At 40.6% G+C, this 14,844-nt stretch overlaps 1 protein-coding gene across 1 annotated transcript in view; it reads right to left on the reverse strand.

The window, feature by feature from the left end:
- The window catches only part of LOC104611059 (26S rRNA (cytosine-C(5))-methyltransferase NOP2B), a 28,727-nt gene extending 15,200 nt beyond the window's left edge, over nucleotides 1-13,527 (reverse strand). The window contains exons 1-9 of the mRNA XM_010277973.3: nucleotides 13,141-13,527; nucleotides 12,882-13,048; nucleotides 12,681-12,744; nucleotides 12,460-12,593; nucleotides 12,283-12,366; nucleotides 11,188-11,262; nucleotides 11,039-11,110; nucleotides 10,847-10,920; nucleotides 10,022-10,074 (exon numbers count right to left, since the gene is read on the reverse strand). Of these exons, the coding sequence (XP_010276275.1) occupies nucleotides 10,022-10,074; nucleotides 10,847-10,920; nucleotides 11,039-11,110; nucleotides 11,188-11,262; nucleotides 12,283-12,366; nucleotides 12,460-12,593; nucleotides 12,681-12,744; nucleotides 12,882-13,048; nucleotides 13,141-13,378 (961 nt within the window). The 5' untranslated portion in view covers nucleotides 13,379-13,527. The remainder of the gene's footprint in view (nucleotides 1-10,021; nucleotides 10,075-10,846; nucleotides 10,921-11,038; nucleotides 11,111-11,187; nucleotides 11,263-12,282; nucleotides 12,367-12,459; nucleotides 12,594-12,680; nucleotides 12,745-12,881; nucleotides 13,049-13,140) is intronic.
- Between the last annotated feature and the right edge of the window lie 1,317 nt (nucleotides 13,528-14,844).

Raw genomic sequence — 14,844 nt, forward strand, 5'->3', positions numbered from 1 at the left:
GAAGGAACCTTGAAACAAGCTTCTCTTTAAAGAGGGAGATAGAATAAAGAGAGGAGAAGCAGTATTTTAGGGGTTAAGTGCCCAACCAAACATCTTCCCGAAAAAGAACAAAACATCCAAAGTACCTATCATACTTCACAAACCTGATGAATTTAGGGAGGGTGCCAAAAATTGCCTTCCAAGGTGTTGTGAGTAGAGCCCGTCGAGATACCCCAACATCCCAGCCAGTTTTAGAGTAACAATGGATATTAACCACCTTATTCCACAATCTCTTTCTTTACAAAGGCTACCTCCAAAGCCATTTGCTTAGAAGACCTTCATTCTAATTAACTAAATTCCCTAACCCTAAACCCCCTTCTTACTTCAGCTCACCACTTCCCACCTAATCAAGTGATCCTTTTTCTCTTCCCTTGGCTCCCACAAAAAGATTCATCATCAATTTTTCTATCCTCTTAGCTTCCCTATTAGGTATCCTAAAGACTAACAAAAAGTAAATTGGCAAGTTGGCAAGTGTTTCTCTAATTAAAGTTACTCCGCGCCCCAGAGAAATGTAGTTCTTCCATGCCTCCAATCTTTTTTCAAACTTTTTTTTATCAATATCTTTTTTCAAACTTTTCCACAACACAGTTCCAAAATCGACTTTCCTTGGGGTTAGAAGTTAGAACCTAGGGGCAGTCCCAAATAGAACAAAGGCCACTTAGAACAGGTACAATCTAAACAAGAAGCAAATAGATTCCATCTCCTCCCCATCCAGGTTTAACCCCACCACACAACTTTTCTCAAAATTGATTTTCCAATTAGAGGCACCCTCAGAGCTTCTAAAGCATTACCACCCCTAGTTATGAACCGAAACTTTACAAGGTCAAAACAAGGGAAAATGTTCGCATAAATTTGATCTATCCACGAGTAATCTTTGTTGGAGTCATTAAGCTTATCTATAAGCTCTTTGGCATCAGAAAAAAATTGAGATTTGCTTCAATTGTAGATCGCTGGCTTGTTGCAGTCCTCGAATTATAGCTTGAACTTCTGCATTATAGCTGTTGATTGCTTTAATTTGATGGCCTCCTGAAGCAATATAAACATTTGTTGAAGCATGTTGGAGAACATACCCAATTCCGGCTGTACCTGTGTTAGGGTCATATGATCCATTTGTAAATAAATAAAAGTAAGCATTTTTGCTTTTACAAGGAAGATTAGATGTTGTTGATGGACCGTTGAGATGCAAAGTGTTCTACTCATGAGTTCCCATAAACCTCTTGATTTGATTTAAGATGTCGTGGGGTTGAAGTTGGATATTATTATGCAGCTTGTCAAGTCTGAACTGATGGGAAGCCGAAGGGGAGAAGTTTTTCATTTGGTGAATAGATGGAAGTCTGAACTGATTATTGAAGCGAAGAAATTTTTATTTGAGAGCGGAAGGGCCAGAGGAAAGAACCTGTTAAAAATTAGGGAGGATGGAAGGCCACGATACTATTGTTTGAGGAAGCAGTGGCATGGTTAAAGGGCTTTATTGATGGTGTTATACGATCGGTTAGGACAATAGGATGGAAAAATGTCTTTGAACTGGGAAAGAAGAGGTACGAAGTGGAACTGAGATGCAATGGTAAAGGCTGGTTCATCATGGTCACAGAATATTCCGACGCAAGAAGACAACTGCTTTGCTTACCGGAAGGGAAGAAGAAACAAGGTTGGATGGCGTTGCAGCAGTTTCTTGTCTCTGTCGATGTGGTGTTGGAGCAAGAACAAAGTTCAGCACCCATTAAAAGCCTGGAGAAGCCGTTGAAGAAGAGCACATGCAGTGATGGTGAACTTATTTCGAGCTCTAATACAGGGGTGAAGCTGTGGTTTGAGGGTGAGAAAGAAGACTGGGAGCGGAGAATGGTGATCTCAGCAAGCAATGCAATACAAGATTGGAAGAAGGTCCTAAACTCAGTGGTGCACAACTTGAAGCTGGAGTCCGAGGATGCTCTGAAACCATTCTCAGACAGGAAGGCAGTGTTGAGAATTGACGATGAAAAAATCAGGGGATTTACATCTTTTGAATGTGAAGAAGGTTTGATTCAGATTCAAAACTGGAAATCATTGTGTAATGAGATGGAACATGTCTGCGGAAGTTTCCTGCTCAAATTGGTAGGTCTTCCCTTCCATCTCTGGAGTGAAGCAAATCTGGGAAATATTGTGAAGCTGCTGGACAGAGAAATGGAGGAAGTCCATCTGCAAGATTTTCGTGCCACTGTGGTTAGGATGGTCGGGGTGAGACCGGAATCGCTCCCAAGAACAATAGAGGTTCTTGCTGAAGGTACATGGTCTAAAGTATGGTTAGTTTCAGAGGTGGAGGCAGTGTTGTGGGGCCAAAGACCCAAGGTAGAAGACAATGCTGACGTGGAGGGTTGGATTACTAGGGGCCTACAGCTGGAGGGTAAGACTGAACATAGGGGGCAGCTTAGAAAGGAAGCTGAAAAGTCGGTGGGAGAGAACCAAAAGCCACGAAATCTATTAAAAGAAATAAGTTCAAAATTTTTTGAATTAGCTGGTAATTTGAAGGGACAAGACACCTTCGCTGACGTGGTTAAGAAAGGGAGATTTCTGCAGACCGGGTCATCTGAACCAGTGGGTGGACCGATCGGCTCAGCCAGAAGGGGGAATCCCTACCCACGTGATTGTTTAAGTGAGCACGTGGGTCCGGGGAGATGGTTGGGGACTAATCTTCTTCTTCGAAAATTTTGGATGGGGGTGCTGTAGGTGATCTCAGGCAGTCAGAGCGAAGCTCAAGTATTCTCCAGTGGGTGCCTCGTGCAGTTCCTGAAACACCCAGGGAGGGACGAACATCACAAGACAGACCAAACCCCAGGTACAACCGAGCTCATCTCAAGGAAAAGGATGGTTTTGACGAGGGCTGGGTAGACTGCAAAATGGAGGAAGAAGACGTGGAAGAAGTTTCGGATAACCAATCCAGTTTAGGCAGTGTTTTGGGTGAGAAGTTTTCAGAGGAAGAAGCTGCTGCAACTTTTGATCTAGATACATTGTTCTCACAAAGACCAAGTGCGGTAACGTCTCACTGTGCTGAGGAAGAGCCATACATTGTTGTCGCTGAACACATTTCGAACTCTGGGGGTGGAAACTCTAACTCACACTCAGAAGCTTCATCTCAAAATCTCCTTGAAGAACAGGTTTTTTGTAAGGGATCCCTCAAAACTTCTCAAAAGCAATATGGGGACACAGTGGGGAGGCATAAACAGGTTGGTAAGAGATGTGATCTCTGTTTAACAGAGGTGACGGAAAGGCTAACTAATCAGAACCGAGCCTTGGAACCAGATGGAACCCACATTCCTTGTCAAGGCCAGACTGTTTCTGTATCCAACTCCAGCACTCCCAATCTTCCCCACCACAACCCAGGTAACCGTGTCCTTTCGCTTTGTGATACTAACTGTTGTTTTTCGACTTCCGTGCCAAATACAGATCCCAACCCAGAGGCTGCAGCCCTTGAAGGAGGGGATACGGTGAGAGAAAATAGAAGCGACAGGGAGGGTCAGGAGAGAGAAGTAAGGAATGAAGGAGAAACAGAAAAAAAGGAAAAGAATCCTGGAAATCCTAGAGTGTCTGTTAAATGAAGCAGTGGTGGAAAACGGTCAAAAGGAAGGGTCAGAGGGAATTAGAGTAGAGGGTTCTAAGGAGGAAGGAGATAGAAGGGGGGAGACAAAAACAGGGGAGGGAAGTAGAAAGTCAAGTGTAAGAGATGTAATTAGTGAGGATTCTGTGGCAGGTTTTGTACAGAAACTGGGGTGCAAATTGAAAGATCCAAATGCTCTCAAAGTATTTTTGAAAACAAAGAAAGAAGAAGCAAAATCTAAAAGGAGAAGAGTGAGTGAGGCTGAAAGGCTGCTAAAGGAGGTGGGAGGAGATAGAGGTTTGAAGGTTAAAGGAGAAAGAAGGAAGAGGAATAACTGAGGGCAGGAGGATCTAAGGGGAAAGAAGATAGTTAGATGAGGATCTTAAGCTGGAATATCAGAGGTTTGGGAAGTGCTAGGAAGAGAGCAGTAATAAAAGAGGCCATCAAGAAAACAGACCCAGATGTGGTACTTTTGCAGGAGACCAAGAGAGCAGATTTTGACATTAGGTGGGCAAGGAGTGTCTAGAGAGGCAGGGGGATTAGTTGGGCGGCTCTGCCTTCTTGGGGGTCTGCGGGGGGTGTTGTCACAATGTGGAAGAATGAAGTACCCATAGGTCAGGAAAAGTTAATAGGACAATTTTCAATTTCCTTGAAGTTTAAACAAGTGGAGGATGGGTTTGAATGGGTGCTTACCAATGTATATGGTCCAAATGATTACAAAGAGAGAAGGAAGTTGTGGGAAGAACCGGCCGATATAAGGGGACTATGGGAAGGGCCTTGGTGTTTTGGAGGTGACTTTAATGTTATAAGATTCCTGGAAGAGACAAATAGTCCGAGGTGGAGATCGACCTTGAGTATGAAGAAATTCAATCAATTTGTGGATGTTTACAAGCTTAAAGAGATCCCACTATAACCCAACTCTTTTACTTGGTCCAATCTCCAAGTGAACCCGATTTGCTCTAAGCTGGATAGATTTCTATTCTCAAATGATTGGGAAGAACATTGGGGGAATCTAAACTCTAGAGCATATCCAAGGGTGACTTCTAACCATTGGCCTATCGTAATCTGTAGGGAGGAAGTGAGAAGTGCTGGTCCTGCTCCCTTTAGGTTTGAAAACATGTGGCTAGGACACCCGGGGTTCATAAAGAAAGTCAAAGAGTGGTGGCTAGAAAGCAATCCAACAGTGAAATGGAGTGGAATAAGGTTTCATAAGAAGCTCCAATATCTGAAAGGCAAAATCAAGGAGTGGAATATGTTAGAGTTTGGGAGACTAGAGGAAAGAAAGCAAATAGTGACTGCACAAATTGAGGACCTGGATGGCAAGGAAGAAAGGGGTTGTCTTACAGAAGAAGATAAGAAGCTAAGATGGAAATTGCGTAAACAATTAGAGGATTATCTTCTTCAGGAGGAAATAAGTTGGAGACAAAACTCAAGGTGTAAATGGCTAAAGGAGAGGGATAGGAATACCAATTTTTTTCATGTGGTGGCAAGTGGATGAAGAAGAAGGAATTTTGTATCAAGTCTGGAGATTGAAGGGGTTACAATATCCACCCAAAGAGAAATAGCAAGGGCTTTTGCAAATCACTTTAGGTCTATCTTTAGAAAACCCCTAAATAGTAGGGTATGGATTGAGGGTATGGAATGGCCAACTTATAGGGATTGGTTGGAAAGGAAATTTGAAGTGGAAGAGATAAGGGAGGTAGTGTTATCTATGGATAGATCAAAGACACCGGGCCCAGATGGTTTTACGATGGCTTTTTATCAAGATTGCTGGGAGATATTAAAGGAAGATCTATGGACTGTGTTTAATGAATTCCACTCTAGAGGGGTGATCAACCCAGGGCTGAACTCCACTTTTATTACACTGGTTCCTAAGAAGAGGAATGCATGTTACCCAAAGGATTTCGAGCCGATCAGCCTAGTCAACAGCCTTTATAAGATTATCACCAAGGTGTTGTCCATCAGAAAAAGGAAAGTGCTCCCAACAATTATAGCAAATAATCAAGGAGCCTTTGTGAAGGGGAGACAGATAACAGATCAGATTCTAATAGCAAATGAGAACTTGGAGGAGTTTAAGATATCCAAGAAAAAAGGGGTGATTTGTAAACTGGATTTGGAAAAGGCTTATGATTTGGTGGATTGGTCTTTCTTGATGGAGGTGATGACCAATTTTGGTTTTGGGGATAATTGGTGCAGATGGGTCTTGGGTTATCAGGAACTGCCATTACTCCATACTGGTAAATGAGACAATGGTCGATTTCTTCCCAGCCTTGAGAGGGATTAGGCAAGGAGACCCCGTCTCTCTCTTTTTATTTACTTTGGTAGCTGAAGTTCTGGGGAGACTAATTTATAGAGCAGATTCCAGGGGCTTAATCAGAGGTTGGAGAGTTGGGAGGGAGCTTGTGCCACTCACACATTTGCAATTTGCATATGACACCATACTCTTTTGTGAAGCAGGGGACCCTAACAAGATTAGAAATTTGAAGCTCACTATACGACTTTTTGAGCAAATGTCAAACCTTAAGGTGAATTTTGAGAAGAGTTGTATAGTTGGGGTAAATATGGGCGAGGGGGAGATCTCTGACATTGCAAACATCTTAGAATGTGCAATAGCAAACTGGCCCCTTAATTACCTTGGTTTGCCATTGGGTGATAACCCTCAGAAAGGTGAGTTTTGGGTTCCGGTTGTGGAGAGGTTTGAAAAGAAATTAGCAACTTGGAAGAAAAACTATTTGTCTCTTGGAGGGAGAACCACTCTAATCAAGTCTACTTTAGCTAACCTTCCTATTTACTCTTTGTCAATCTTCAAGATTCCAACAAAGGTGGCTAGTAGATTAGAAAAACTAATGAGAGACTTTCTCTGGGAGCCAGGGGAGGAGAAGAAGGACCATAGGGTGGGATGGGAGATGGTTTGTAGGAGTAAGAGGGAGGGAGGTTTGGGTATCGGGAATTTAAGGAATAGGAACTTGGCTCTTCTGGGGAAACGGCTTTGGAGGTTCTTATTGGAGAAGGACAAACTTTGGGTGAAGATGGTGGAAAGTATTCATGGGGTTGCAGCATGGATGGGACTCTGGGATTCTGGCAAGGAATACAAGAGCATCTCCTTGGAAATCTATTCAAGCTATTCTACCTTTGTTCTCTCCATGGATCAGGTATGACATGCACTCAATCAATCTCATTAATTTTTTGGAACATGTTTGGATTGGGGCCTCCTCCCTAAAAGACCAATTCCAAAGCCTTTTTGCCCTTTCCACTTTTAAAAATGAACCGGTGTCTTCATTCATTGTTCCTTCTAATTCTATTTCTGGGGTCGGCTAGAACTTGGGCCTGCGAAGAGAGATATCAGGGACACGGAGCTTGATGGTATCTCATCACTGTTATCCATTCTTGAAGGGGTGTTCCTAGAACCAACAAATGCAGATAGTAGAATTTGGACTCTCACCCCCTCTGGTTCTTTCACTTGTGCCTCTTTCTTTAGTGCTCTCACACATTCTTCTTCTCTGGGCTTGTCTTTCCCTGTTAAAGAGGTGTGGTGTCATCCTATACCTCCTAAGGTTGGGAGCTTCTATTGGAAAGCCTTTCTGGAAAGAGTTAACACAGCAGATTTACTTCAAAGAAAAAGACCCAATAGTTGTTTTTGTCCTCACTAGTGTATCCTCTATAAAGCTGATGGTGAGTCTAGATATCACTTACTAATCTCCTGTCGGTTCACTAACATCATTTGGGAGTGGTGTACTTCTTTGTTTGGGTGCAAGTGGACCCCCCCCCTTCGGATGTGCAAAGCCTATTCACATATATGCCATTTCGGCCAACAAAAAGGGCCGGCTGCAGTCTGTTGGACTATTTGGGAGGAGAGAAATTCACGAATATTTACAGATAAGGAGAGAAGTTTGGAAGCAATGCTGGAGGTCATCCACATTAGGGTTATACACTAGCTGAAAACCTTGGCTCTGTTCGCAGAATTCTCAGTTGATGAGCTGCAAAGAAAGTGGAAGGAGATAGCAGAACTTGTTCCAATGAGGAAGGCCTCAAATGTTTGTTGGATCCCCCCACCCTATGACTTTGTTAAACTGAACTTTGATGGCAGCAGCTTGGGCAATCCAGGGCCATCTGGAATAGGAGGAGTAATAAGAGATGAACAAGGGAAGCTGTTAGCTATGTATTCTGGACCAGTTGGGGTGGGAGATTCTTTGAGAGCTGAGATTCTTGCAACTCTTGAAGGGGTACAAAGAATCAAAGATATACATATTAACAAGTTGATCATAGAAGGAGATTCTGAAAGTCATAGACTTTGGAATTACAGTAATGGAAAGAGGAAATTCAAGTGGCTGACTAAGGACATGGAAATCCAATACAAATGGGTAAAAAGAAGTGTGAACTCTTTGGCATATGGTCTAGCTAGACAAGGGGTAAACAGACATTCTATTTTTTGGGCTGTCTTGTAATTTTTGTTCTTTTGATGCTTAATGGTTGTTCTTGGGAGCTAAGATTGTTTAGCCCCCTTGCCCTGTAATTTTCTCATATTTTTAATATTAATTCAATCCACAGTTATTGATCAAAAATAAATAAATTAAAGGCACCCTCACAAAAAAATTATAATGTCATCTGTAAACTAAAGGTGAGTTACCAAAACTCTACCTCTTCCTATTCTCCACCCTCTTACTAACCTAGCCCAATCCGCTTCTGATAGTAGTCCACTAAAGTATCAGCAACTAGTGTCAATAAAAAAGGGGGGACAATGGATCACCTTCTCTTAGGCCCCTATATGCTGGGAAAAAACCATTGACTAGAATAGAGTAATAGCAGGGTGTAAGGCAACCACTAATCCATTTACATCATCTATCCCCAAACCCACACTTCCTTAGCACCTCTAACAAGAATCTCTTAATCCTCTCCTATTTTTAACTAGATCGGAGGATCTGCCTCCCCATTTTTCTCTTTTCCATGCAATTAAGACATTATATGCATTGTCTTTTAACTAGATCGGGGATCTGTTTCATAGCAATTGATTCTTTGATTTAACAACTTGTTTTGCCTCCCCTAGTTCTTTGAACAAGCTAATTCATAAAGAAAGGAAACAAGCTAAAACTACCCAGATTCTAGGCAGGTGCAGAATAACTCAAGTCACAAGGTGCTCCCAAGTCCCATCACCTGGCCTCAAATTAACACCTAACATTTATGGTATGAAGAAATATTGATGAGTCCCTCATAGCACTGTACATGCATTGCATACACTTAACACCCCAGTGAACCAAATAAAGGTAGTGGAAGTGGGCCAATATTGTGGCAAGGGTTTATATAAGTAAGTATTTTTGCTCTCATGTACAAGTCTCATTGAAGAACTAGAAGGCCTGTGAAGGCCCTTCTTTAGGCCCAAGCATGACAGATGATATGGTTTGAACTTTTTGAAGGACCTAATCTAAAATAAGAATAAATAGGTGTAGATTAAATATAAAATAGGAAGAGGTGATAGAATCAAATTCTGGCAGGAAGTTTACCATCTAGTTTTCTTCTTAATGATTAGATTGAATTATCTGATTAGCATTTGAGTCACTATTTTTTTTTTTTTGCCATTTTTCCCTTATATTGCTCAGGTTAGATTTAAACAGCACATGTATTGGTTGTAGTCAGTGTTGCATGGACAGACACAGAAATTGGAATCTAACATGTGTCCAAAAGATGGGATTAGTTGACACATCTCAAATATATAATTATTCTTAAAATCCATAGAACTATTAAGTACAACTTAAATAGTTAAATTACAATTTGTAATTAACAAGTTAAACTTATAATCTTTGCCTATTTGCCACATGGTTGCATTAGTTGTTTTTCATTGTTTTCCTAATTTCAAGGGTAACTGAAAAGATCTAATAAACAATGGGTCGCCATTTATGTGTGATTCAAGAAAAGACAATACAAGAATCTCCTATTGGACAGTTTGAATGGTTGTACCCCTGTAACATAGAGATTTTTAAAGTGGAGATTTTTAATTTTGGAGATTCAATATGGTGGCAATTTGGTAAATCCAACTGATTCGCACTGTAGCTGAGCTCAACTCATATTTTAGAGTATGACAAAAGTAAATTCGTGGACACACATTGATTGACTCGCAAGTCCCCACCATGCAACACTGGTTTTAGCTTATTTTCCCCAGACAGCATTATTAGAACTGATGAGTGATGACTAAGAGACTTGGCAGTGCAGCAATTAAGAATTAGAAAATGTGTCCAGAAGTAATATAGTGGTAAAACTTGTAATCTATGAAAAAGTTGAAAACAGAGGGTGATAAAGTAACAATCAGATCCATCAAGAACATCCATATACAAAAAAGAAGCAAGGCCATGCATACAAGAATAATTAAACCTATTTCAGATAATACTGGAATCATCTGAAACAAAAGTAAACACATACCACTATTCTTCATAAGAGCTGCAATATATGTAGTTTTACCACCAGGTGCTGCCCTGCAACAAACATAGGCAAAAGAACACAGTCAAAAAGATAATATAGTTTAGTATGTTAATGTGCTACAACATATTGAATTTGTGGTAAAATTGTTGTGCAACTTTTTTTACAACAAAATTGATTATTAAAACAAGTGGAAAATTGGCAGGTATAGTTATCTTATCTCTCTGAAAGCAGATGATAACTAAAAATGCAAAAATTAAGACCCCTCAGGTTCAGGGGGTGTTTTCAGGAACAAAGGAGGAATTGTTGTGACTTTGTTTTCAGGTACAGAGGGTGTGGGGATTTCAGTTAAATCTGAACTCCTACTGGTTATTCATGGAGTACAGCTGGTAAGACAGATGAACGTTGATAAGTTAATTATAGAATGAGACGGTAACTTGGGTTTACATGGAGGATATTAGAGATTTAAATCGATTACTAGTAACATGACATGAAGAATTCAATGGGGAAGAAGACCGGCAACTGGAATGGTAGATACTCTAGCTAAACAAGGGATCACCAGGGAGCATTTGTTTTCGAATTTGGGCTCAATTGTAATTAGCACTTGATGTTTGAGAAAGTTTGCACCTTGCGGCACTCCTCTTTCTTTGTTATACTTCTGACTTAACCTTAATAAATTCTTCTTTTATCTATCCAAAAAAAAATTCTTATGCCAACAAAAATTTCCAAAAATTATAAAGAAGTTTTTGTGCTTGGTAATAAATAATGTTCAGAAAACAATAGTTCCATCAAAAGCATTGTTTTCTTTCCTGTAAACAAAGCACTTACGCCATATCCACAATTCTTTCCTTGTCCTGCGGAGCAAGGGCCATGACTGGCAAAAAGGAGCTTGCACTTTGCAGCTGGGAACAAATTAAACGAAAGGAACTCTCATCATTATAATAGAAGTATAAAAAACTAGAAGCATACATCTACATAGAACAATAACAAGTATATCAAGTGCATGAAAGCAAGAAGTACCATGTAGTAACCAGCCATATATTCTGGTGTTGCTCCTATAGGTACTTGAGAATCATACACAACCAACCCAACCTGTCAATTTATATCATTACTTAAAATTGACAACATAAGAATACCTTAAAGACTGCAGAACATAAAATAAGCTTTACCTTTGACCATTTGCTTAATGGATCCAAGTTCACACCTCTGTTTATTAAAACATCAGCAAGATCTCGTCTGCGAGTCTATTTGCAACAAGAAACCAATTATCAATATGCAGAATACTAATAACGGTGATGTTAAAAAAGGAGAAGAAAAGGTGCTGGAGACAAGAAACCAATTTAGGTCCAAGGTGCAGCACTTTCAAAAGGTGTGTGCCTGCTGTGCCTAGGTGTGCGCCTAGTGCACCTTGCACTTCAGCCCAGCCATGCACCTTTTGAAAATTTGCACATTTTTTCTGTTTTTTATGCCTAGCAGCTGAGCCAGGGGCTCTGCTCCCAAAAACCCCATATTTTCTGACATTACTCTTACTCGTTCATTTATCCTAATAAAAGGTATTTTTAAAAGAGAATTAAAGTTATAAAACCTTTTTCATAGGAATTAAGATTTTAACACCCTGATATGGACTTGTTTGGGTTTGCCTCTAGGGGCTTGTTACTAAGGCAGCTTGTAGAATCAAGAACACATGATGTCTAACATCACATTAGCTATTTGAAGTAATACAATTGGGAAAAAAATAAAGAATTGAGAGCTTTACATGTTTGACTACGTTTTATATGTTATGCTTGATTTTATTTTTAAAATTTTCATTTTAAATATATTTTTTGATAGGTTCATTTTAAATATATTTTACATGTAATGTTTATGCATTTTAATTTGAGATGATAGGTTTATATTTTACATTTACTTTAAATTTTAAGTTTATATTTTTAATTAATATTATGTTTGATTTTTTAATATTTTGCTTCGAAAAGGCGCATGCCTCACCTTGTGCCTCACAAGTCAGGTGCAAAATGCCCCTTGCGCTTTTAAACACTTGATACTACAAAAAAAAAAGTGCAATTTTGAGGAATCCAGATTTCCTCCTCACAGATTGCTCCTCACACCCACCTCAGCACTTGCAGCCATGCACTGGGAACATCTCCCACGAGTAAAAAACATTCAGGTACGGGAGATATTCCCAATGTGCAGCTGTAACATGCTGAGGTGGGTGAGAGGACCACTCTGTGAGGAGGAAATCCGAACTCTATTGAGTGTCATTTCACCTTTAGAGTGTTTGTCCGCAGGCAAATTGGTCGGGGCTTTTCAAAAGCTTCGATAAGCTCAACAAGCTCAACTACTGGAAACATCTGTATATACAGCCAAAACAAAAATATGAATATGGGAATGCAAGCAAGGATCTCCACTGTTGCTTTCTGGGGTAGCAGTTAGATCCAAATTACCTCCACCAAAACACCAATCAAGAAGTCATTGTAACCATAGTAAGAACTCAAGTCCAACTTAAGTTGCTCAATATAATCCTTTCTTGCAGCTCCCTCTTGCCTTAAAATTTTGAAATTTGATAGCACTCTAACAACTAAAAGTATGAAAAAATAACAAAACCAATTATTTGTCATAAGCAAAAGGAAATCAATGCAGAAACTTTAAAGGGTCTATTGCTCACTCTCTTTTATTCTCCGTTGCAGATTGGGAAGATCAGGAGGTCGAAGTGCCTCTTCTTCAAGCTCCTAAATGTGTTAAAAACTAAAAGTAAGCTCAAAATGGAACATGGGGTTTAACGAACAGCAAGTTCCTTGAAAATTTAACTAAGAAAACTGTAAGAAAAAAAAAACGTAATTAAGGGCGGAAATTAAAAATGAAAAACCTTCTTAGTGGGCAAGCGGAACTCATCGGATTCTTCTTTGATGTTGAGCTGCAACTCGGCCCCTGCTTCTTCTTCCTCCCTCGCTCTTTCTTCATCAATAGCCCTTGACTTCTCCTCTATGTCGGACTCGTCCGATTCAGATTCTAAGTCCGAACCTGATTCCTTCCCTGCAATACGTGAGCAAAACAGAATGTAACCCACCACCCAATACCAACGAGAACCTAAAATAAAGTATATATGGCAGAGAGAGAGAGAGCACCTGCTTCATCGCTTCCTTGGAGGAAGTTATCAGCGAAAGGGTCATCTTCATCAGAATAAATTTCAGAACCAAAGTCATTTCCTTCTTCTTCTTCTTCTCCTTCTTCTTCTTCACTTGGGCTATCAGAATCTTCAAGTTCTTTCGGAGGCTTTTCCGAGAAGAATTCCTTCTTTTGCTTCTTCTTAGGGGAAGGCTTACGAGCCTTCCCTCCTTTTCCCTTTGCCGAAGCTGCCGCCATTGATTCTATAGAGAGCTCAGAGAAGATGGGAAGCAGGGTTCTGACTGAAGTTTTTGCTCCAACAGAAAAACGAATAAAAAGTCTAAACCCTATGCTTGAGGTTTTTGCTCCAAAATCTGAATCCGGTCCGGTTATGGAAAACTTGCATCTCGGATATCGGTTTAGACTCTTTTTTGGGTTAATTACAAAGACCCGTTGTACTATTAAGACCCTTGTACAATGTCGTCCATGAGACAAAAACCCCCTTCCGCTAGACTTCCGTTAAAATCCGTCATTACAATTTTTTAATCCCTATACTACCCTTGTAACGTTGTTCATCTTCCTCGACCTCACGAACAGCATTAGAGGTAGTTGTTGTAGTGGTGGCGAACTTCGGAACCTCCCTCTCTCTCCCTTGATGAGGAAGCGCGAGTCCGAGCAATCGCGGAAAGTGAATGGCATGGCGGAGTGCTCGTATAGAGGAGAGAACATGAATTACACAAATTGATGTAAGGACTGTTGGCCCCAAAAAATATCCATTGAGTATTAACGAGTCCATGCCAAGACTTAGTTCTCTAAGTAACAGTCAACACATTTAGAAGTTGGAGAGTGGAGGCTAGCAAAATCTATTCATTGTGTTTCTACAATAAGCAATGAATCATACACGGCATGCAATGCTATAACAGTTCAAACAGCTCCCCACAGAAGAGAGATCACATGCTAGAAACAGTTCGAATTCCAAATGCCCTCCTATAGACTTGATCACTTGAACTCCAAACGTTTACTCTCCTGGGAAAGCATACATGGAACTCCGAGATCACAAAACTTTGGTAGCTCTAGTGGGATGGCACACCATATTAATGCCCAGTTCAGGCCCTCAAAGAATGGATGTTGCTTAATCTCTGGATCCTTTACCAACAGCCCTCTGATCAGACCTTTTGCCTGAAAATAGACCATTGGGCTTTCAGGAACTTGAGGCTCTATATCACCACATTCGCTAAGGTCTCCTCACTTCCCAGGCCCTTCAAAGGTGTTTTACCAAATAAGAACTCATAAAGAAAGATCCCAAATGTCCACTAATCCATAGCACTTCCATGACCCTCTCCTTTGATGTTCTCAGGAGCTAAGTACTCATGGGTGAGTGGTCCCAACAAAGGAGTTGGACCGGGTAGTGGTTGGCTCTGCCACAAGCAACCTTGGTGAAAAGCATGAAACCTATGCCTATGATGGCTAGAAACAGAAAGGATCTATACAAGGGGATTCTGCACAATCTCCACGATTGCCCGAACTCACACTTCCTCATCGAGGGAGAGAGAGAGGGAGATTTCGAAGTCCATCGCCGCTGCAACAGTTACCATCGTTGCTATTCGTGAGGTCGGGGAAGATGAACTGTGTTACAAAGGTAGTATGGGGATTAAAAAATATTGCAACAACGGATTATAATGGAACTCTAACAGAAGGGGGTCTTTGTCTCACGGACATAATAC

This window comes from Nelumbo nucifera, chromosome 4 (assembly GCF_055504915.1).
Source record: "Nelumbo nucifera cultivar China Antique chromosome 4, China Antique-T2T, whole genome shotgun sequence".
NCBI classification, from domain to species: domain Eukaryota; kingdom Viridiplantae; phylum Streptophyta; class Magnoliopsida; order Proteales; family Nelumbonaceae; genus Nelumbo; species Nelumbo nucifera.